This window comes from Haliotis asinina, chromosome 8 (assembly GCF_037392515.1).
Source record: "Haliotis asinina isolate JCU_RB_2024 chromosome 8, JCU_Hal_asi_v2, whole genome shotgun sequence".
Classification (NCBI taxonomy): domain Eukaryota; kingdom Metazoa; phylum Mollusca; class Gastropoda; order Lepetellida; family Haliotidae; genus Haliotis; species Haliotis asinina.
Genome location: NC_090287.1, coordinates 24,659,280 through 24,677,399, shown reverse-complemented (window position 1 = coordinate 24,677,399; position 18,120 = coordinate 24,659,280). Strand labels below are relative to the sequence as shown.

Sequence of the window (18,120 nt, the reverse complement as noted above, 5' to 3'; positions counted from 1 at the left end):
TGGCTTACTTAGTGAAACTTCATGTTTGGATTAAACGTAGGGGTGCTTAGAGGTGTGTTCTTGATGACTCCAGCATGTTGTTCCTTTATTTCAGGGAAGACAATTGTGGAGCTGACGATCCTACAGGCCAAGGATCTGGTGGCCATGGACAGAAATGGTATGTCTCAGTTAACAACTTAAAACTGCTACAGTTTGTAAGACTTGTATCATGCCACCTGGGCCATTTGCCAAATACACTCAGTGACTAGTAGTTTCTAATTATTCTCAAAAGTACTTGGATATGTCCAGTCAGCAATTTTTGCCATGAGTCCTAAACCTGAGTCTTATATAATTCACAGCATCATACCTCACCGCCATCTTACCACTAAGGTGATTGTAACTCCTATACTTTAGCATAGGTTTAAATTTGCATTGAAGAACTGGTCTTTGAAGCTGTACTATTTGAAATTTGTGTAAATCTAAGATCTGCTAAAGATAAAGTTTTGAGTCATTAGACACAGTTTGTTTGGTACATACTGTATCATATGTTGTGCCCATAGACATCATTTCATATATTTCATGCAGAGAAGGAGCATATTGTCATTGTTCTGATTCTTAGTGAGAGTTATCTCCCTTAGTCCTACCAGGCCATCTGTTATCATTCTTGGTACATGCTAGTCTTTCCCCAGAAAGTGATTGGTGTCAACATGTGTATCATTTGGGGATTATTGGCTGCAGTACACAGATCATTGTCATGAAATTGTTTCTGCAAATTGAGAGTGGAGCTGACAGCCAGCCAAAATTGGTGTTCCAGTGTTTAAAGACAGCTGGTGTCCCTTAAATCGATATTAGGAATGTTTCAAAGAGAATGTTAATAAAACCAGCTCCACTCACAACTTACACCTATAAAGTGTTACAGGTGTGTGGTTCTTTTCCAGGTTACAGTGATCCCTTCTGTGTTGTGCTGAAGAATGGGAAGAAGGTGTTCACAACACAGGTGAAGAAGAAGACATTGTTCCCCAAGTGGAATGAAACGGTGACAGTGGAACTTGAGGGAGACGATGCCATACTTACCATTGTGAGTGGAACAGGAACAGAAACGTTTACTGCTGAGGAAATAAAGCGCTTTATAAAAAAGACAAGAATGTGTAGCTTTTAGGACAAGCAACAAGAAGATTTCATACCATAGGAACAAGGATGACAATGTTTTAGCTTTTAGAGTCAGACCAGAATGTAGGGTTAGAGAACTTTTTTCTTTGTTTTTGGAACATGGGACAAGAATGTTAAGTGTACAGTAGCAGTAGTTTATGTTGTTCAGTGTTCACGGAAAAACCTTTGAGTATTTGCTTATTGTTGTTAAGTATATTTGCTGTATGTTTGAGAGGATGTGTGTGTGAAATATTATGAATCATATTTATCATTTCAGGAAATGTATGACAATGATATGATCGGGAAGGACTTCATGGGCAAGATACCTCTTACTGTAGAGAAACTCAAGGAACTGTCTGTGAAGGTGAGATCCAGTGATGTCTAAACTGTTGTTCCAAACATGATCTTCACCTATGTTCACACTCTTATACAAGGAAGAAGTACCTTTCAGTAGACTTGGATGTAGTATATGGACTCAAATACGTGGAACTTGACAATGCAAGGGATCGTATCAGAATCAGGCTTCAAACTGAAGGCTAATATTTATGAGAACAACTTGTCCTTCAGACCTGGATCACGTGTCCTTGACATTACACTGTAGATGATGTATCCTTTAACAACTGTTTCCATGAGAATGAGTCCAACTGGGGACAGAATCTGATATTATTCTCAACAGTTTATGCTTTCCACCCTCAGGGCACCACAGACTGGTTCCCTCTACAGAGGACGAAGAGTGGTAAAGTGCAGCTGAAATGTCAGGTGACCTGCAAAGATAACATGGTACGTTGTGTGGCAACTTTTATTTGTTGGTTTTATGTTTTGTTTGCATGCTGGAGGTTGGTATTTATGTGAAACATGATTTATAGTAGTTGTTTGGTGTAGAGTTTTCTGTGATGAGTGGTGAATCAGCCTGAACTATTGTGATCAGGAAAACCCAGTTGTTGAGTCAACTTCTTTGTTGCGATGAGTGTGAGTTTTTGGTGACCATTATCCAGTTAGTCATCACTTGCATCGTAACAGTGCTAGTAACTTCACTGTAACGAAGAAGTTGACTATACGGTGAAGTTGGTTTTCCCCCATCTTTACAACCTCTCAAAGAACTTATGGTAATCAATTTGATGATTCTTGCAGAATATTTGTTTAGGGAATGAGTTTATACAAACAGGTAGGTAATCTTGATCAACCATGTAGGTGAACATCTTGTGAAATAAATTTCTTTCTTCAGAAATTCCTGGAAAAGTGACAAATCTTTGCACCAGTTGTATTCATTTTGTGTAGCATCTAATGTAAAGATGAAGTCTAATGTAGCAACAAAGTAGGTACCTCCACTGCAGTACTTTTAGTGCAAATGGAAATATTCGATGAAAGATTTAGGTCTGTGGGGGTGGCCTAGTGGTTAAGGCGTTTGCTCATCACGCCAAAGATTCCGTTTCGATTCCCCATGTGGACACAATGTTTGAAGCCGATATCTGGTGTCCCCCAATGTGACATTGCTGGAATATTGTTAAAATCGGCTTAAAACTAAACCCACTCATTCACTATAAAACATTTTGTTGTTGTTAGAGCTATGTGGGCACGAGGTATGGCTCATTCTACAGGGAAATGTGATTTTTCACCGCTGTGTCAACTGAACTGTTTGTAAAGAGGCTGTATTTGACTTCAATGCTTTCTTTGTGGTTGTAGTGCGATATTATGTTGACAGTATATAAATAGTGTTGAATACAGAGCCTGCCACCTAGTCAGGCTGGTTACTTTACAAGAGTGTTCACAATATCAGGAAATATATTCCTTTCCATTACAGATTTCGTAATAGTTTACATCCTGACATTTTTAAAGATGGCATTATTTTTGGTAATGAATGTTTTTATTGTGTTTCCCCATCCTTGTTTCTAGTTTATGACTTCTGATGTATGTGCATGCTTTTTATGTTAGTAGTTTTGTTGTAGATACATGCAATTTATTTGCGATTTTATTGTGTTGCTTCCACACATGGCTTCTCAACTAATTTATTACCAGTTTTCTGTCACCAGTGCAAAATGAATCCTATCTGAGCAAGTCAACCTGCTTTGAAAAGAAAGTACTCGAACAGCATTTCAGTTCTTAGTCCTGAATATCTTATTATGGTTATATAGTTATATGGTATTTCCCTTCAACAAATGTTCAGTGTCTGCCTATGAGATATTATGTCTCTCAGTGTATCAATATGCGGTCTATAGGAAATCCTAAGGAGTCCATTACTATGTCCTTAGTACTGTGGTTGCCAAAAGAATCATGTGAAATGTGAAGTGGATGGTCACAATGTATCCCCTATTTTGTAACAATGTAGTTTATCATAGTCTTATGGATGGTGATGGGCCACAAATGCTTTGTGGAATGGAGCCTTCGCTCATTATGTGTCACCATATTATGGCTGAAGTCTTGAATAAGAGTGTCCAGACTTAATATCTTACAAGCCTTGATGTGCTTCTGACAGACAGTAGATTGCAGCATTAATACGAGTCCCTCACATTTACTGAACCATTCTCAAAACTTATTACTAAATTCAGGATTATCCACTACCATAAAAGAACAATTGACTCTGCACATTCAGGTTGAGACTTGAAGATAATTGAATGTAACAGATGTCTGTGAAATATAAGTGTGGTCCAGTAGTATGTATTTTCTGCTCCTGAGGGAAGTGTTGAAGTAGTTTCAGCTACTGTGGCAGCAGAACTGGTATGTGTGATAGTTTAGCAGCCATGTTTTTTTTGTTTTTCTTTGCTGTTCCTGTGATTCCTGCTTGTTTCCCTGCACAGAAGAACAAAGACACGACTGACTCATTAAGGAATGATGTGTTTGACTCTCCTACCGAGTCTCCTGCCAAGGTAAATGTGCTGACTCGGACCTTCTTATGTAGTCATGGCATATGGTGTGGTTGTGTATTAGCAGCCAAAACTATATATTGTAATATGTTGTGAAACAGGTATCAGTACGTTGCAGTGTGTTTTGTAATGTATTTTGAGGTAAAGTCTTTAACAGTGATTGACAATGATTGAACATGGAGATCCTATTTTCTACACGCACAAATAAACATTATGAAGGATAAGTCAGCAGTATGCAAAGGAAATAACACAATAGAAAAATCACTTATGCATTTGGGTTTGTTGTCTGTGTGTTTTTAGTTTACACAACACTTCTATAGTGATGTTATATTTTTTAAAAAGTCATTGTGGCTGTGAAAAGACATTCCATGTACACATGGGTACAGCTCGGCCATTACACTACAAGTAAAACACAAATTCTGGTTAAGTTAGCCTGAAAATTTTCCAAGCACAGGAAATTGCACACTGCCTATCAAATGTCACCTACTTGAAAATATCTGTACACACATCAAGCATGAGTCATAGTGATAAAAATGGCAGCGCTAAATACTTAAAATTGTGGTCAGTTTTAATTAATGGATGGATGAGCTTTTAAAAACATAGATATTTTACACTATTTCATCCAATCACAGCTGTCACATGTGTTTATCTCTTCCGATGTTCACATGTGCTACTTGTGAAGCTGATTTAGTATAGCGGAACCAGTAAGGGAAATGTGTCAATGAATTTCTTTGGAGATTTTAGGATAAATTACTCAAATAAAACCAGTCATGTCATTTTAAACCAATTACATGTTTCTTAAAATGGAATGGAAGATATTGCGGTATATCTATCCATATCTTTATAATATTTATGACTATAAGGGGTGTCAACAGGGCTAGATATATACCTGTATAACCAATATTTCTTAACATACCTCCATGTGTATTCTAGTTTAAAACAAGGCCCCATTCCTCAACTGATTGCAGCATTATGACAGTCCATGTTAAAGTAGCACTACGATTTCTTTGAGGAATTGGGCCCAGGACCTAGATTTTTTAAGCTCTCTTAACGCTAAGATAGTCATAAGCTCATGTTAATCTTTGGCACTTATGACAATCTTAGCGCTAAGAGAGCTTCGAAAATCTAGGCCCAGGTCCTTAGTAACTTATGCTTGTTGAATGACCTGAATGAAATGGTTCAGTGACTGCTTATCATTCACCATGTTTTAAGGTATCATTCATGTCATCAATATTTATTTTGTCAAAGGTCAATGAATTTCAGACTACAGAATATTAAACAATATCCAAAGGCCAAAGGAGATTTGAATGACTGGTTTCATTGAACTGGGATATATGATAATACTATCTGTGTTCATCATAGAAGACATATTGTCACTCACAATATTGATTCCAAGTTTGATAATCACAGTCGCACTGAAGTAACACTTAATGAAGCTAATGTGCATTTGATTTTATGAGAAATTTAGTGTTATATTATACTTTACAATAGATTTGATAATACCAAAATACCATGGAATCTTACGTCTTATCTTGTTTTCAGTTAATATTAGGGAAGAAATGTCATAACTTTACTGTAACTACAGGAGCATCATTGAAATGAATATTTATTTAAATTGGGACATTCTACTTATATTTACCCAGAATTATAGTCGAATATTGGCTTCTGAACCAGTGTAATGATATCTGAACGGTGTCAGTAATGTTGACTATTGTATCAACAGCCAGTGCTACCAGACATGGTGGTGGACGATACGTACCTCAACTCTGTCCACCTCCCCTCCAACACCCTGATGGCTTCCAGTCCACAGCAGGGGCCCATTCAGCGACTGTCAACCACATTGCCCAGTGCACAGGTCCGGAGGTCTAACTCCGACCTCACCAACAGCACCAACACCAACAGACTGCAGGGGCGCCGAGGGACCCAGAGCTTCAACATGTACCGTAAAGACAGTCTGACACTGCAGCCTCCTGGATTGAGGCCGTCTGAGTCGTAAGTGTTCATGCTTGTTTGGCATGATATGGCAAGGACAGTCTATTATCAAGCAGTCCCTATAGTAATTGTAATGATTTATTCAATACATTTCATATACGACTGTGAAGGTGCGGGGTAGAATGGTAGAATAGGCCTTCAGCAACCCATGCTTGCCATAAAAGGTGACTATGCTTAACGTAAGAGACGACTTACAGGATCTGGTGGTCATGTTCTCTGACTTAACTGACAGATGTCATCGGTTCCCTAATGCGCAGATTGATGCTCATGCTATTGATCACTGGATTGTCTGATCCAGCCATGAAGCTGGAATATTGCTGAGTGAGGCATAAAACTAACTCATGTACAGTTCCTAGGTTGTGTCAAAGGTCAAGTTTAATTTGAAGGTCATTCACTCATGAAATAACTTGGAAATAGCCTCTTTCAGGAAGTCATTTTAGCATGGTGTGGCATACCTGTATCATTCCTTTATTTGCTTTCTAGGTTTCTTCATAAACTTTTAATCGCTGTCTGTGTACACTTAAGCTTTTGTGACCCGTGAAGGTCCCGGGGTAGAATAGGCCTTCAGCAACCCATGCTTGCCATAAAAGGCGACTCAGCTTGTCGTAAGAGGCGACTAACGGGATCGGGTGGTCAGACTCGCTGACTTGGTTGACACATGTCATCGGTTCCCAATTGCGCAGATCGATGCTCATGTTGTTGATCACTGGATTGTCTGGTCCAGACTCGATTATTTACAGACCGCCACCATATAGCTGGAATATTGCTGAGTGCGGCGTAAAACTACACTCACTCACTCACTCACTTAAGCTTTTGTGTGTTCCCTTATTTGTTTCCCTAAGTATATATGTTTCTGTGAACTGATGAATATGTTTGCCCAGGTGGTATCCAGTATTGAATTCTAAGTGATTATATGTGTGTGTTGGACAGAATCAACTCTTTAGCTGTGCTACCAAAGTCACCAGGAGACAATATATCCCTCAGTAAGTATAACCGTGAGCATCTACAGTATCTCCTTTGCTGACAGTACACCATGACATGTTACTCTCTACACAGACATCGCAGCTTAATGTTACAATATGGCTACCACCACTGATTAGTCACTATGCACATCTTGTATAGAATAAACCGACATCACCAACATGTATCTTTTCTTTTAGAAATTACAAATTCTTTCTCTTTTCACAAGACAATGTTCCTGTAGTATTGGCCTATTTGTTAACATATAAATTTTGATTAGGCTAATGTGGTCTCTCAATGATGTGCATAGTTTTCTGATTTCCTTCTTCACCTTTCAGACGGTCATGACATTCTGCCGTCTCTTATCCTATCTCAGTTCATTATTTTTGCGTGTTTTCCCTTATTTAGCATCATCTGCTCATGACACCACCCTTGGTAAGCTGTCTTGGACTGTCCCCGCTTCTTGCTAAACTCTCAATCTTGTAAACTCAGATTTTGGTGCTCGAGACACAAAACATCTGATCATATCCCATTATTAGTCACATTCCATTATTTACCGAACCAATCAGAGCCCCAGTTACAAGATTGGGGAAATAACAGACAGAATTTGTTTAAGTTGACTGATTCACTTTTGTGGTTTGTGTGCTTAAGTGCAATACAATTTGGGCTATCTATTAGACATTCAGGAATTTTCTTTCAATTACTTCTCACGCCATGTGAAAGTATCTTCCAAAGCATTGTCTGGAATTGTAGTTGCTGCTTGGAAACTAGGGGCATTAAAAGCTGCTGTCTGATTGGCTAAGGCAGATGGCTTGCTCACAGGGCAATCATGAAAGATCTTTCTGAAGTGGCCTGTAATGGGATGTCCTCAGTGATGGTGAGCACTGTAATCAAATTTCAGTGAGATTGGCTAAACTCTTTTGTCAGGCAAGGGTTGTCTCTTTTGCCAAGTACTAAATTTTGTCACAGATGTGTCAAGTCATATGAAACACTTAAATGGTTACAAAAGTATTTTTATTTCTCTGAAATTGTTCCGGCGTGTATATTTCATTTTGCTGTTGATAAGACCATTGAACAATTGTTTTGTTACTTTATGTTCTTTCATCATCCTATTTGCACCCAACTATAGATAACCATTTATATGTTTCTGTAGACAACCAGTTTTTATTTCATATATCTCTTTGTAATTTCCTACAACTATTCAAATAGTTTTACTTAAATATATATTTTAACTGAATACATTTGTGTACATTAGTCTTATGATGTTGGGAGAAATAACTTCCCTTTCTCAGACAGCCCTTGAATGGCAAATGTTTACCATTGTCTTGTGTGAATTTCTTGACATGTTGTGGCATGACAATTAAACTATAGTATAACCATGTTCTATCCCTGTTGCCTTTGAACTATATCATACAGTGATATCTAAGTTCACAATTTCAAATTATTCCATTTTCTAAGCTTTTTTAACTTTCTTTGAATGCCGTTGATTCACTAGTTCATTGTCAAGATATGTAGTCTTCTGTTGTAGTGTAATCCAGAGATGCCAACCTCTATGTTTTTATCATAGTCACTGCGAATTTTGACTTCAAACTATGCCAATACGATTCTACTAGAAATCCTACGAAATTTGAATGAATTGCATTAAAATTCGGATATCTAGACAAAAACATATATTCTCAACGATGAAATACATTTTCGGACTTCACGCACCTTCCATTCATCATATTTAATGACATATTTGAACTGGAATGATTGCAAGTAACAAACATAATTTTAGCAAAGCTGATTTCAATAACTTTTCAATTTGAATTATTTAGTTTTGGCGGAAATAATTTAATCACTTGACTGAAATATCATTCATTTTTTCTCAAAATCCATCATGATTTTGTTCATTTAGTTAACCACTAATTTTATGGTCAGACTACCAATTTTGAAAGTTGAAATTATTGTTTGCAACACTTTGGTGCTGGCATCTCTGTGTAATCTGTCAAAACACAGGAAGGATTCTTGATATCCAATTAGACAAACAGTTCCAGTGATCTCCAAACTCAGCAGCATACTTGCTGTTGTGAAAGCTCCTATTTTATTGCTGCATGTTAGCCCGGTGATAGAATGTATCCTCATCTGTTGTTCTTTCACGCATACTTGAACAGAGCCAAAATTGGAAAGTGAGGGCCTGAAAAGGCTGTAACAGTCTATACAACACATTGGAAAGGCATCAGCATGTTGCAATTAGGACACACCCGAATATGTCCAAATGACAATGTTCAATGTTCATCTGTTGTTCTTTCACACATACTTGAACAGAGCCAGAATTGGAAAGAAGTGAGGGCCCGAAAAGGCTGTAACAGTCTATACAACACACTGGAAAGGCATCAACGTGTTGCAATTAGGACACATCCAAATATGTCCAAATGACAATGTTCAATGTTCATCTGTTGTTCTTTCACACATACTTGAACAGAGCCAAAATTTGAAAGTGAGGGCCCGAAAAGGCTGTAACAGTCTATACAACACACTGGAAAGGCATCAACATGTTGCAATTAGGACACATCCAAATATGTCCAAATGACAATGTTCAATGTTCATCTGTTGTTCTTTCACACATACCTGAACAGAGCCAAAATTTGAAAGTGAGGGCCTGGAAAGGCATCAACATGTTGCAATTAGGACACATCCGAATATGTCCATATGACAATGTTCAGACCCATACACTGGTGAAAATATAAGACTTTTCATGGTATTCATAGACTTTTCTACCATAGAAATATATTAAATATGTCTACATAGAATGAAGAAATCACATGTTTCATGTTAATTAAATATGCATGTCTGACATTTTAGTAGATTATCATTTCAGCAAAAAAATCAAACAGAAGCATGAAAGAGTATTTAGGTCCGGTTACCACTTTAAGAGAGATCTATATAAAATGTAAAGGTGAAATGTTTAAAATTTAATCCAGTTGTGCAGCCCACAGGTGAGTTAAAGCACCTGTTGCTTTCTGTCCAATGTATTGTCCACTCTACACCATTTTCTCTCCTGCCATGTACCCTATATATTTATGGCTGGTTTAGGGGCATGTTCTTAGCGGAAAGAAATCTAGATATTAAATACAATTTCATAATATACAGAATTAAATCATGACAATGTAAACAGATAGGTAGTAGTAATCCAGTGGCTTGCATGTTGTCTGAAAACAGTGCATACAGACAATAAATATGTTCAGGGCTCAAGGGTAGCCTAGTGGTTAAAGTGTTTGCTCGTCACACCAAAGACCTGGGTTTGATTCCCCACATTGGCACAGTGTGTGAAGGATTTTTCTGGTCTTTCCTGCTGTGAAATTGCTGAATGCTGCTAAAACTTCACTCACTCACTCACTCACTCACTCACTAGTTTGTTGATTATGTTGTATATGATGTTTGTTTACGCTCTGGCCATCAAAGTTATGGTATTCATAGAGTTGGCTCAATAGTCTTAAGAAGCTAAATGTGCTGTACACACAGCTGTGCTGAGTTTGGTCCCTTGGATGTGCCAGAAACTTATGAGCAAGGGTGTGAATTCTAGTTTGCCCAAATTTTGACATGCTGCATTGTGACTGAAATCATGTTCATATCAACGTTAAACCCAATTCACTCACTAGACAATAATCATTGTAAATAATTAACAACCTCAGGTATCAACCATGTGTAAAGTCAAAAGGGTGAGGGTTAGTTTAGTTTTATGCCACACTCAGCAATATTCCAGCCATGTGGCGGCGGTCTGTAAATAATCGGGTCTGGACCAGACAATCCAGTGACCAACAACATGAGCATCGATCTGCGCACTTGGGAACAGAAGACACGTGTCAACCAAGTCAGCAAGCCTGACCACCCAATCCTGTTAGTCGCCTCTTACGACAAGCATAGTCACCTTTTATGGCAAGCATGGGTTGCTGAAGGCCAATTCTAGCCCGGGAACTTCATGGGTCGTAAAGTCAAAAGGGACCAGTCAGTAGAATATAGTCTAGAATAGGCACAGATTGAGAAACAATTATGTCTGTTTCCAACTTCATTACTGGTTCAATGATTTGCAGACAAAGCAAATAATGAAACTACATATAGACTACATATAGACTTCATTAGTTGGAATTCACAGGCATGTAGTTGGGTCTTAGCACAGAGTGAGTTTAGTTTTATGCTGCTTTTAGCAATATTCCAGCAATATCACGGCGGGGGACACCAGAAAATGGGCTTCACACATGGTGCCCATGTGGCGGACCAAACCCACCGCCCCCAGATGGGAGGGAATATGTGGTGTTTGTGCAAGTGGGTATGTTGCATAGTGTGATGATTCACTGTAGATTCTTACACCATTATCAAGCTGAAGTATCTACACTTAACATTGCTCTGTGCATTAAGCACAGTTGTCACAAGGTTCATTCTTGATTTCTAGAATGCAGATCAAACATATTAAGGACTGGTGTTAGTAACACAGATGCGTGTATGTGAGATATGTAGTTAAGATGGCTCTGTTGCTTGTGTGACTATCATGAAACTGACTCTTCCTTGCTGTCGCTGTTGAGTGTTGCTGCTGACTGTTATCATCCTAGAGGTGGAATCATGTATGGTGCTGGATTTTCTCAGATGTTGAAAAGTTTTCGTATCATTATTAAATCAGTTTGGTGAAACCAATATAGTTTTGTCTGCATACATTGTCCATCCAGTCATTTGTCTTTAGATGGTGCCGCGAGCAAGTATTAACTTACAAGTGAACAAATCTGGACAAATCTTCTCAATGCGATCAAGTGTGTCAAAGGTCTCATGGACAATGCTGACTTTGATACAAATGATTGAATTTCAGGTCATATCAGTGGAACTTAGTTTATGGACAAGACAAGTTAAACACAGTAGGAAATGAAGTTACTGGTAGTAATTGAGAACAGTTTAACACAAACCTGATAGGAGTTCAGGGTATTTAGTTCTGCTTCAAGTTCTGTATGGACCCTGTCTTGATGGAGTAACTGTGTTTCACAGGCTTCAGAAGAGTCGGAAAAAGTCTGAATTCATGGTTCTCTTTGGTGTTTATTGTTAACTAAATTTTTAAACACTACTTCAGTCTTTGATTTATTTATACGCTATATTTTCTCTTTTTTTGACATTATGTTATCAATATATACTCTAGAGTTTGTATAGAGTAGAAATATATTGTGTACATAGTGTAGAAATCTGCATGATTCACCCCAGTGTATGTAGATCATTCCATCAGTGTATTGAATAAACAAGAACGCACATATCATAAATTAATCCAGCATGTTGTTATCAGTAGATACAGTGCTAACTCAATGGGAAATGCCTATGGTGTCCACCAAGAGACAGACGATGTTGGATATTTGAAAAAATTCATTCAAATATGATCATAAATTTTGATATATTTACAAAATATTCATACAGTTGAAGAATGACTCTCACCAAGTAAAGTGAAACAGTTATTCTGGGGGTTTTTTTTCAGAGAAAATCAAGCTGTTTGAACATCTTTGAAGTGACATTTTGGTTGTAGAGTGGTGAACTAATGCTCTGTGAAAATAACCTGAATGTGTAAACATGCTTGCCTTTGCTGGCCTTTGACAGCTGGATATTATCCCTGGAGTCCTATTGTCATGCATCTGTTGTGTGTCCTGTTTCCAGACAGTTCTATTTGTGGAGATAAGCTGTACAGCGTCAAGGGGAAGGTGATGCAGCTGCGCGGACTGGACAGAGTGGACGGAGATATCTACTGTAAAGTCAGGCTCGAACAGTGAGTTCACACTCCGTAAATAAGTCACCAAACGAGGACTTTTATATTTTTTAAAATTTCTTAAAAAATATGATGCATTTTGGCATCCTGGGCCTAGATTTTCAAAGTTCTCTTAGCACTAAGGTAGTCATACGTTAGCATTAATGTATCGCACTTACAAAATAAGTTAGCGCAAAGACAGCTTAAAAAATCTAGGCCCAGGTTCACTTCTGTAGTATCTGAAGGTAGGAACCCCAAATAAATTTCAGCATTAGTGTTCTGAGGGAGTTCCATGAACGTCCATGCTTAATTCTTAATATTGCTTCTATGCACAGCATGTTTCACACACAATTGTTCAGTGCTGACAAGCATAAGTTTTCAGGTTTTTTATCCCTAATTAAAAATTTCTTTCTTCGATGTTCTCATATAATTTCATGTTGTGCTCCTGCTGGGAGATGTAGGTGGGATAACAGCAGATGATTAAATTTTTCTAGTTAGGTCAAATTTATTAATTGTGTGTAACAATTTTCATTGTGACCATTTATACTTCTGCTACATATTAGTAGCAACAAACTGGGTACCAAATATATGGTTGATGGTCGGTGATTGTATTGTTCCCTGTGGTTCCATAGTCGTGAATGATAGTCATGTGACATTCACAAGCAGAATAAATCTGGTCTTTTTAGTAACAATCACTATCCAGTATGATGATTAGGTATCAGAGCATCAAAACTATAGGTGCAAGAACATGGCTATGTCCAGTGTACTTCTCTATGCTACATGAATTTTACAGTAGACATATACATAAGACAGAGAAACCAGTCAGTCTTTGAGATGCGATTCTCACACTGTTGTGGCTTTCTCCAGATCATGTGTGCTGATGTTGTAGTGCTCTGTTTCAGTCAAAGCCGTAGTAGTCGACTCAAGCTGTTCTCCAACACTCGTGTAATCGCCAAGTCGCCCATGATCAGATCCTCACATCCAGACGTCAACCTGCCATTTGAGGTAGGGAACTCTCCTATATCACCATGGATACCTTTTCTTTCCTTAGTGAATATGACATGCTGGACTATCTTTTGGACCTGCTGTTCTTTATGGAAGAAAAATAGTCAAAAGAGCACATTTAGTAATCATTATATGCATCTATGCCATTGTAGATGCATGAACCTGAACAAGATTGGGTTATGGAGTACAGTTGTATACATATGAGGTTCATGGTGGAAATGTTGGTGGTTGGTTGATTTTACTATCCACAGGTAACAGTGAAGTAAAATAATCATTACCCACAATCCTACTGGCATATACCTACATGGTTTAAGTGGCAATGTTTGAAATATAAACTTCAAGTATATTCACGTTAACATCCATTTGACTCCTGCCACAGGTTGATCGAGGACATGGTGTGTCTAGTGACGATGTCCTCATATTTGATGTGAAGCAGTCCAGTAAAGATCATTTGGCAACAAAAGGTTTTCCTCTTAGGGATCTTCTAGCTGGTAAGTCACCTGATTCAAATATAGTTCATCATAAGGCATTGCATGAAGACTTCATACGCTTATCACAGTAGGGTAGCTTTGTTCAATAATGACAACAAACTATTAAAAAGTATCCAATCAGTTTGTGCCCTTATGTCATAGGTTTTTGTTCATCAGGTCCCACCTGTTCACAAAGCTACATTGTCTGTAAATTAAGCAGGTCTGTTTTATTATGGTGTTCCTATTTCACAGCTATGCTTCACATATTCGTCTTGGGAATGCTTAATGTGTCAGACCAATGTCAAACAGGAAGTATTTAAGCTGTTAATAATGGGGTGCAGTTTAAAAAAGTAAACTACCCACAATACTAAAATTAGCACCGCAAAACAGGAGTTGATTGAGGTGAGCTACTTATATAGTAAGAGAAAATTCTGAGAGGAGATGAAGATTCATTAAAGAAAATAACGGTCACATACATATATCAAGTGCAAAAGGATAGCATTATGTTATGTTTTAACTGTTGTTTCTTTTTTTATGTAGACTGTGATGCCAGTGGAGTTGTGACATGGCTGAAGTTGGAGAATGGTATAGAAGTCGAGATTTCACTGTCGTCAGGCTCCCCTAGTCCAACCCACCAGCGGCGGTCGGCTCGAATCCTCAAATCTTTGTCATTTAGGAAAGACAAGTGACCTGATTACACTGTCTCTAGATACCTGGAGCTTGAACAATTTGTGACCTCCTGGTTGAAGATCACATGTCACTTGCAGGCTGTATATGGCAGAGTACCGGAAAATGACATTCATAGTTTTGATAGTTTCGGACTTAGGAAATATCCTTGATTAGGAATTGAGATGATGAAATGTTACTTGAAATCACTTGTGAGGAAGAAGTACTCGGTGCAGATGTAAAGAATTATTTTTGATTTATTGGACATGAAAATGTGGGCAAAGCAAAATGTTATGACTGTTGAAATGTCCATATTTGCCAGCCTCTTGAAGTGATATATAAGTAAATGCGTGTATAAATATATTTAGCCTGCGACCTCGTTGTATCGCAGTACTTGACATATCAGTAATTGGAAATGAAATTCTGAACTTATGAGGCCTATTATATTGTAAAATCTGATTAACATGACATGTAATCAACACATCTGTGAAGTCATCACTTCCGCTATATTTTTTGAAACAAGGAAATGCAGATGACATAGTTCAGAATGAAGTGAGAAGGGTCAAGTATGAAACATGAATATTGTAGCAGGTATTTCATGGATGGAGCTCAGACAGATTCCAGATTTTAATGTCAATAATTCTGCTGGATGAAACGTACGGGGATTCGATACATCTTGCCAGTTTTAAAAAAGTAAACAAACCACTAACGTTAAGCTGTCGACTTGCATATAAAATCACCTCTAAGAAGCGTGTCTAGTGCGAAAAAACGGAAATAGCAATTTGCTGCGATACCATAGATGACGCGATACAACGAGGTCCAAGAGAGTTGTCTGGCCATCTGTTACAACAGGGGAGATAATGCCTAACAGACACTTCAGTCCATCTTCTCAAGAGTTATTCATAAACTGTGACCCAGTTTTCTTTTCACTGAGAGGTGTTCTTCACATCGGCATAAAATTGTTCAGTGACATTTTTCGCTTGATGTGATAATACATTTTCATGTGACGATAATTAGATCTACTCTGGACATGATATGTGAAAGTGGCCTTTTGCTCTTATTTCATTGTGAATATCCTAGGTCATAACAAATTTTGCTCTCATCCAACGTTGTGAATTATTTAATGTTGATGTTGTAACTGTGTGGCTTAAAGATAAAGATTGTGGTTATTGCATGATTTGACCAAGTGTTCAAAAGCTATTGCTTGATACCCTATTAATTATAGTATTGACAATAATAGTCATGTAGAATCTCGCACTGTATGTTTGTAGGCTCAACTGTATGAGGCTAAGTCAGTATTGCTATGGAATATTGTTTTTCATTATCTTCATGTAGACTGCTTGTATTACTTATCAACTGATTATCATGTTTTTTTTAGTGAAACTGTTAGATGAATGATGGAATGAGTGAATTCAGAGTTTACATGTCAGAAACGAAGTCAAGTATGAGAGGGACTGAATGGACCTAGATTCGAACCCAGACCATAATCCTTTGGAGTTTTCACACCACCCACCACCCCACATGAAAACTGTAACCTATACTACATTTACAATGCTTACCAGGATCTAACAGGGATCTTAAAAGATCATTGGCCAAAGTTTGTAGTTACTCATTTTTATTTATCAATGAATTCAAATAATTACAAGATACAACTAGTACCCAAAGTGACTATATATCATAGCAATATTACATGGATATTGTATGAGTGGGTTGATGTTCATTGGAACATTGTTTGACAGATGTTCGTGAAGAGATGCTGATGATCTGATTATATATACTACTCCAAAGAAGTTGATTCTTTAATTTTATATTTCATTTGATTATTTTTGATCTTTCATGTCAAGAAACAGTAGCATGTGCTATATTTGCTAAGTGACTCATTATCTCTCTGGAATTACATAAATGTGACTAATATATAATCACAACCAAAACATTTTTTGATGCAGTGTAACTAAATATTTGCGTGAAAATATTGCTGAGTCGGCATATGTTGAGGTTCTAATCAGAGTGAGTTAATGTATTGTGTAACAGTCTGTGTAAGTGGTGTGGTGGTGTTGCCTGATATAATAGTCCTACAGAGTGTATGCTGCTATACTTGATTGAAGTTCATATTATCTGTGTCATGTTTGTGAATGTTATTTTATTTCATGAGGCTTTGTGGATTTATGTTGATGGCGATAGTCTCAATTCTTCTGCTAGTGATGTGTGTGTTTCTGTAGAAGATATGCCATATTTCTTCTGGGATCAAAGCTATGAGGATTTGTGTGCATGATGAAATCCTGCCACCAGATCTGTGGGCCGTTCATGGCTCAACTACATTGCTCTAGGTTATCACCTTGACTTACTTGGATTAGGGATGCATAGTATTAACAATGGCTGCAAATAACAAATAAATATGATTTACGTCTAGGAAACACAAAACAACAACTTTGTAAAAACTTTACACTGTTGACAGGGATTGAAAAACTACTAACATTGTTTTATATCACTGCTCAGGTCATTAGAAAAGAGACAAAACATTTTAAAGTTTATGAAGCGTGTGGATCTGTATTTCAAGCTATAGACAAGATCAGTGTCATGCAGTTTTGTTAGAATAGGCAGGTAAACCTGTGTCTGAAATTAGACAAGTCAAATATATAGTCCATAGAGACCACTGATAAAGAGTTATACATTAAGGATGTCACTGTTACTATTCCTGTTGGACAGAGTCTACATGACCTCACTTCTAACACAGTATTCCCACCACAGTGGTTGTGAAGCAGTAGCGACTTCCTTCCTTGTCTTGCACTGAACAAACATATCATCCCTTGCTTGTTGGTTATAAAGAGACCACTTTCTTGAACATAGACAGATGTTTGCCACACAGGTGAAACCTGTTATATACTTTCAGTATCTTTTTAACTATGGAAAGATCAACAGTGGTACTGGGTCCATTACATGGCTTTTTAGGTCATGTTTGTTATTATACTGCTTTGTTAAGACTTCTTCTCTGTGATTTGCTATGAATCCTGTCATCTTGCCATTCACAATAATCATCATCAGCTTGTAGTGTGGGTACTAGGAAACAAACACCTGGTGTGCTGGGAATCATAAGACTGAACTACAGTTGACATACTAACTAAATGGTGTAATTGGTTAGATGTTCCTTATATGCTTTATTTTTTATATGTCTTCATCATGTAATTTAAGCTGTATTGAAAGTACTTGCATTGATTTCAAAATTTAAACAACTGAAAATCTGTAGTTCTGTCAGTATCACAGGGGTGGAAATAACCCATTGCGCGAC

General features: G+C 37.6%; 1 protein-coding gene across 4 annotated transcripts in view; it reads left to right on the top strand.

Annotated features, from left to right (window-relative positions):
* Nucleotides 1–14,945, top strand: part of LOC137293830 (uncharacterized) — a 66,809-nt gene extending 51,864 nt beyond the window's left edge. For 2 of the 4 annotated variants that reach the window (XM_067824596.1, XM_067824595.1), the window contains exons 18-29: nt 95–157; nt 918–1,057; nt 1,406–1,492; nt 1,825–1,908; nt 3,924–3,992; nt 5,713–5,981; nt 6,912–6,964; nt 7,350–7,376; nt 12,606–12,714; nt 13,596–13,698; nt 14,078–14,189; nt 14,709–14,945. In XM_067824596.1, coding sequence (XP_067680697.1) covers nt 95–157; nt 918–1,057; nt 1,406–1,492; nt 1,825–1,908; nt 3,924–3,992; nt 5,713–5,981; nt 6,912–6,964; nt 7,350–7,376; nt 12,606–12,714; nt 13,596–13,698; nt 14,078–14,189; nt 14,709–14,857 — 1,265 coding nt within the window. In that variant the 3' untranslated portion in view covers nt 14,858–14,945. The remainder of the gene's footprint in view (nt 1–94; nt 158–917; nt 1,058–1,405; nt 1,493–1,824; nt 1,909–3,923; nt 3,993–5,712; nt 5,982–6,911; nt 6,965–7,349; nt 7,377–12,605; nt 12,715–13,595; nt 13,699–14,077; nt 14,190–14,708) is intronic. The other 2 variants (XM_067824598.1, XM_067824597.1) reach the window with 2 other exon arrangements.
* The last annotated feature ends 3,175 nt before the right edge of the window (nt 14,946–18,120 follow it).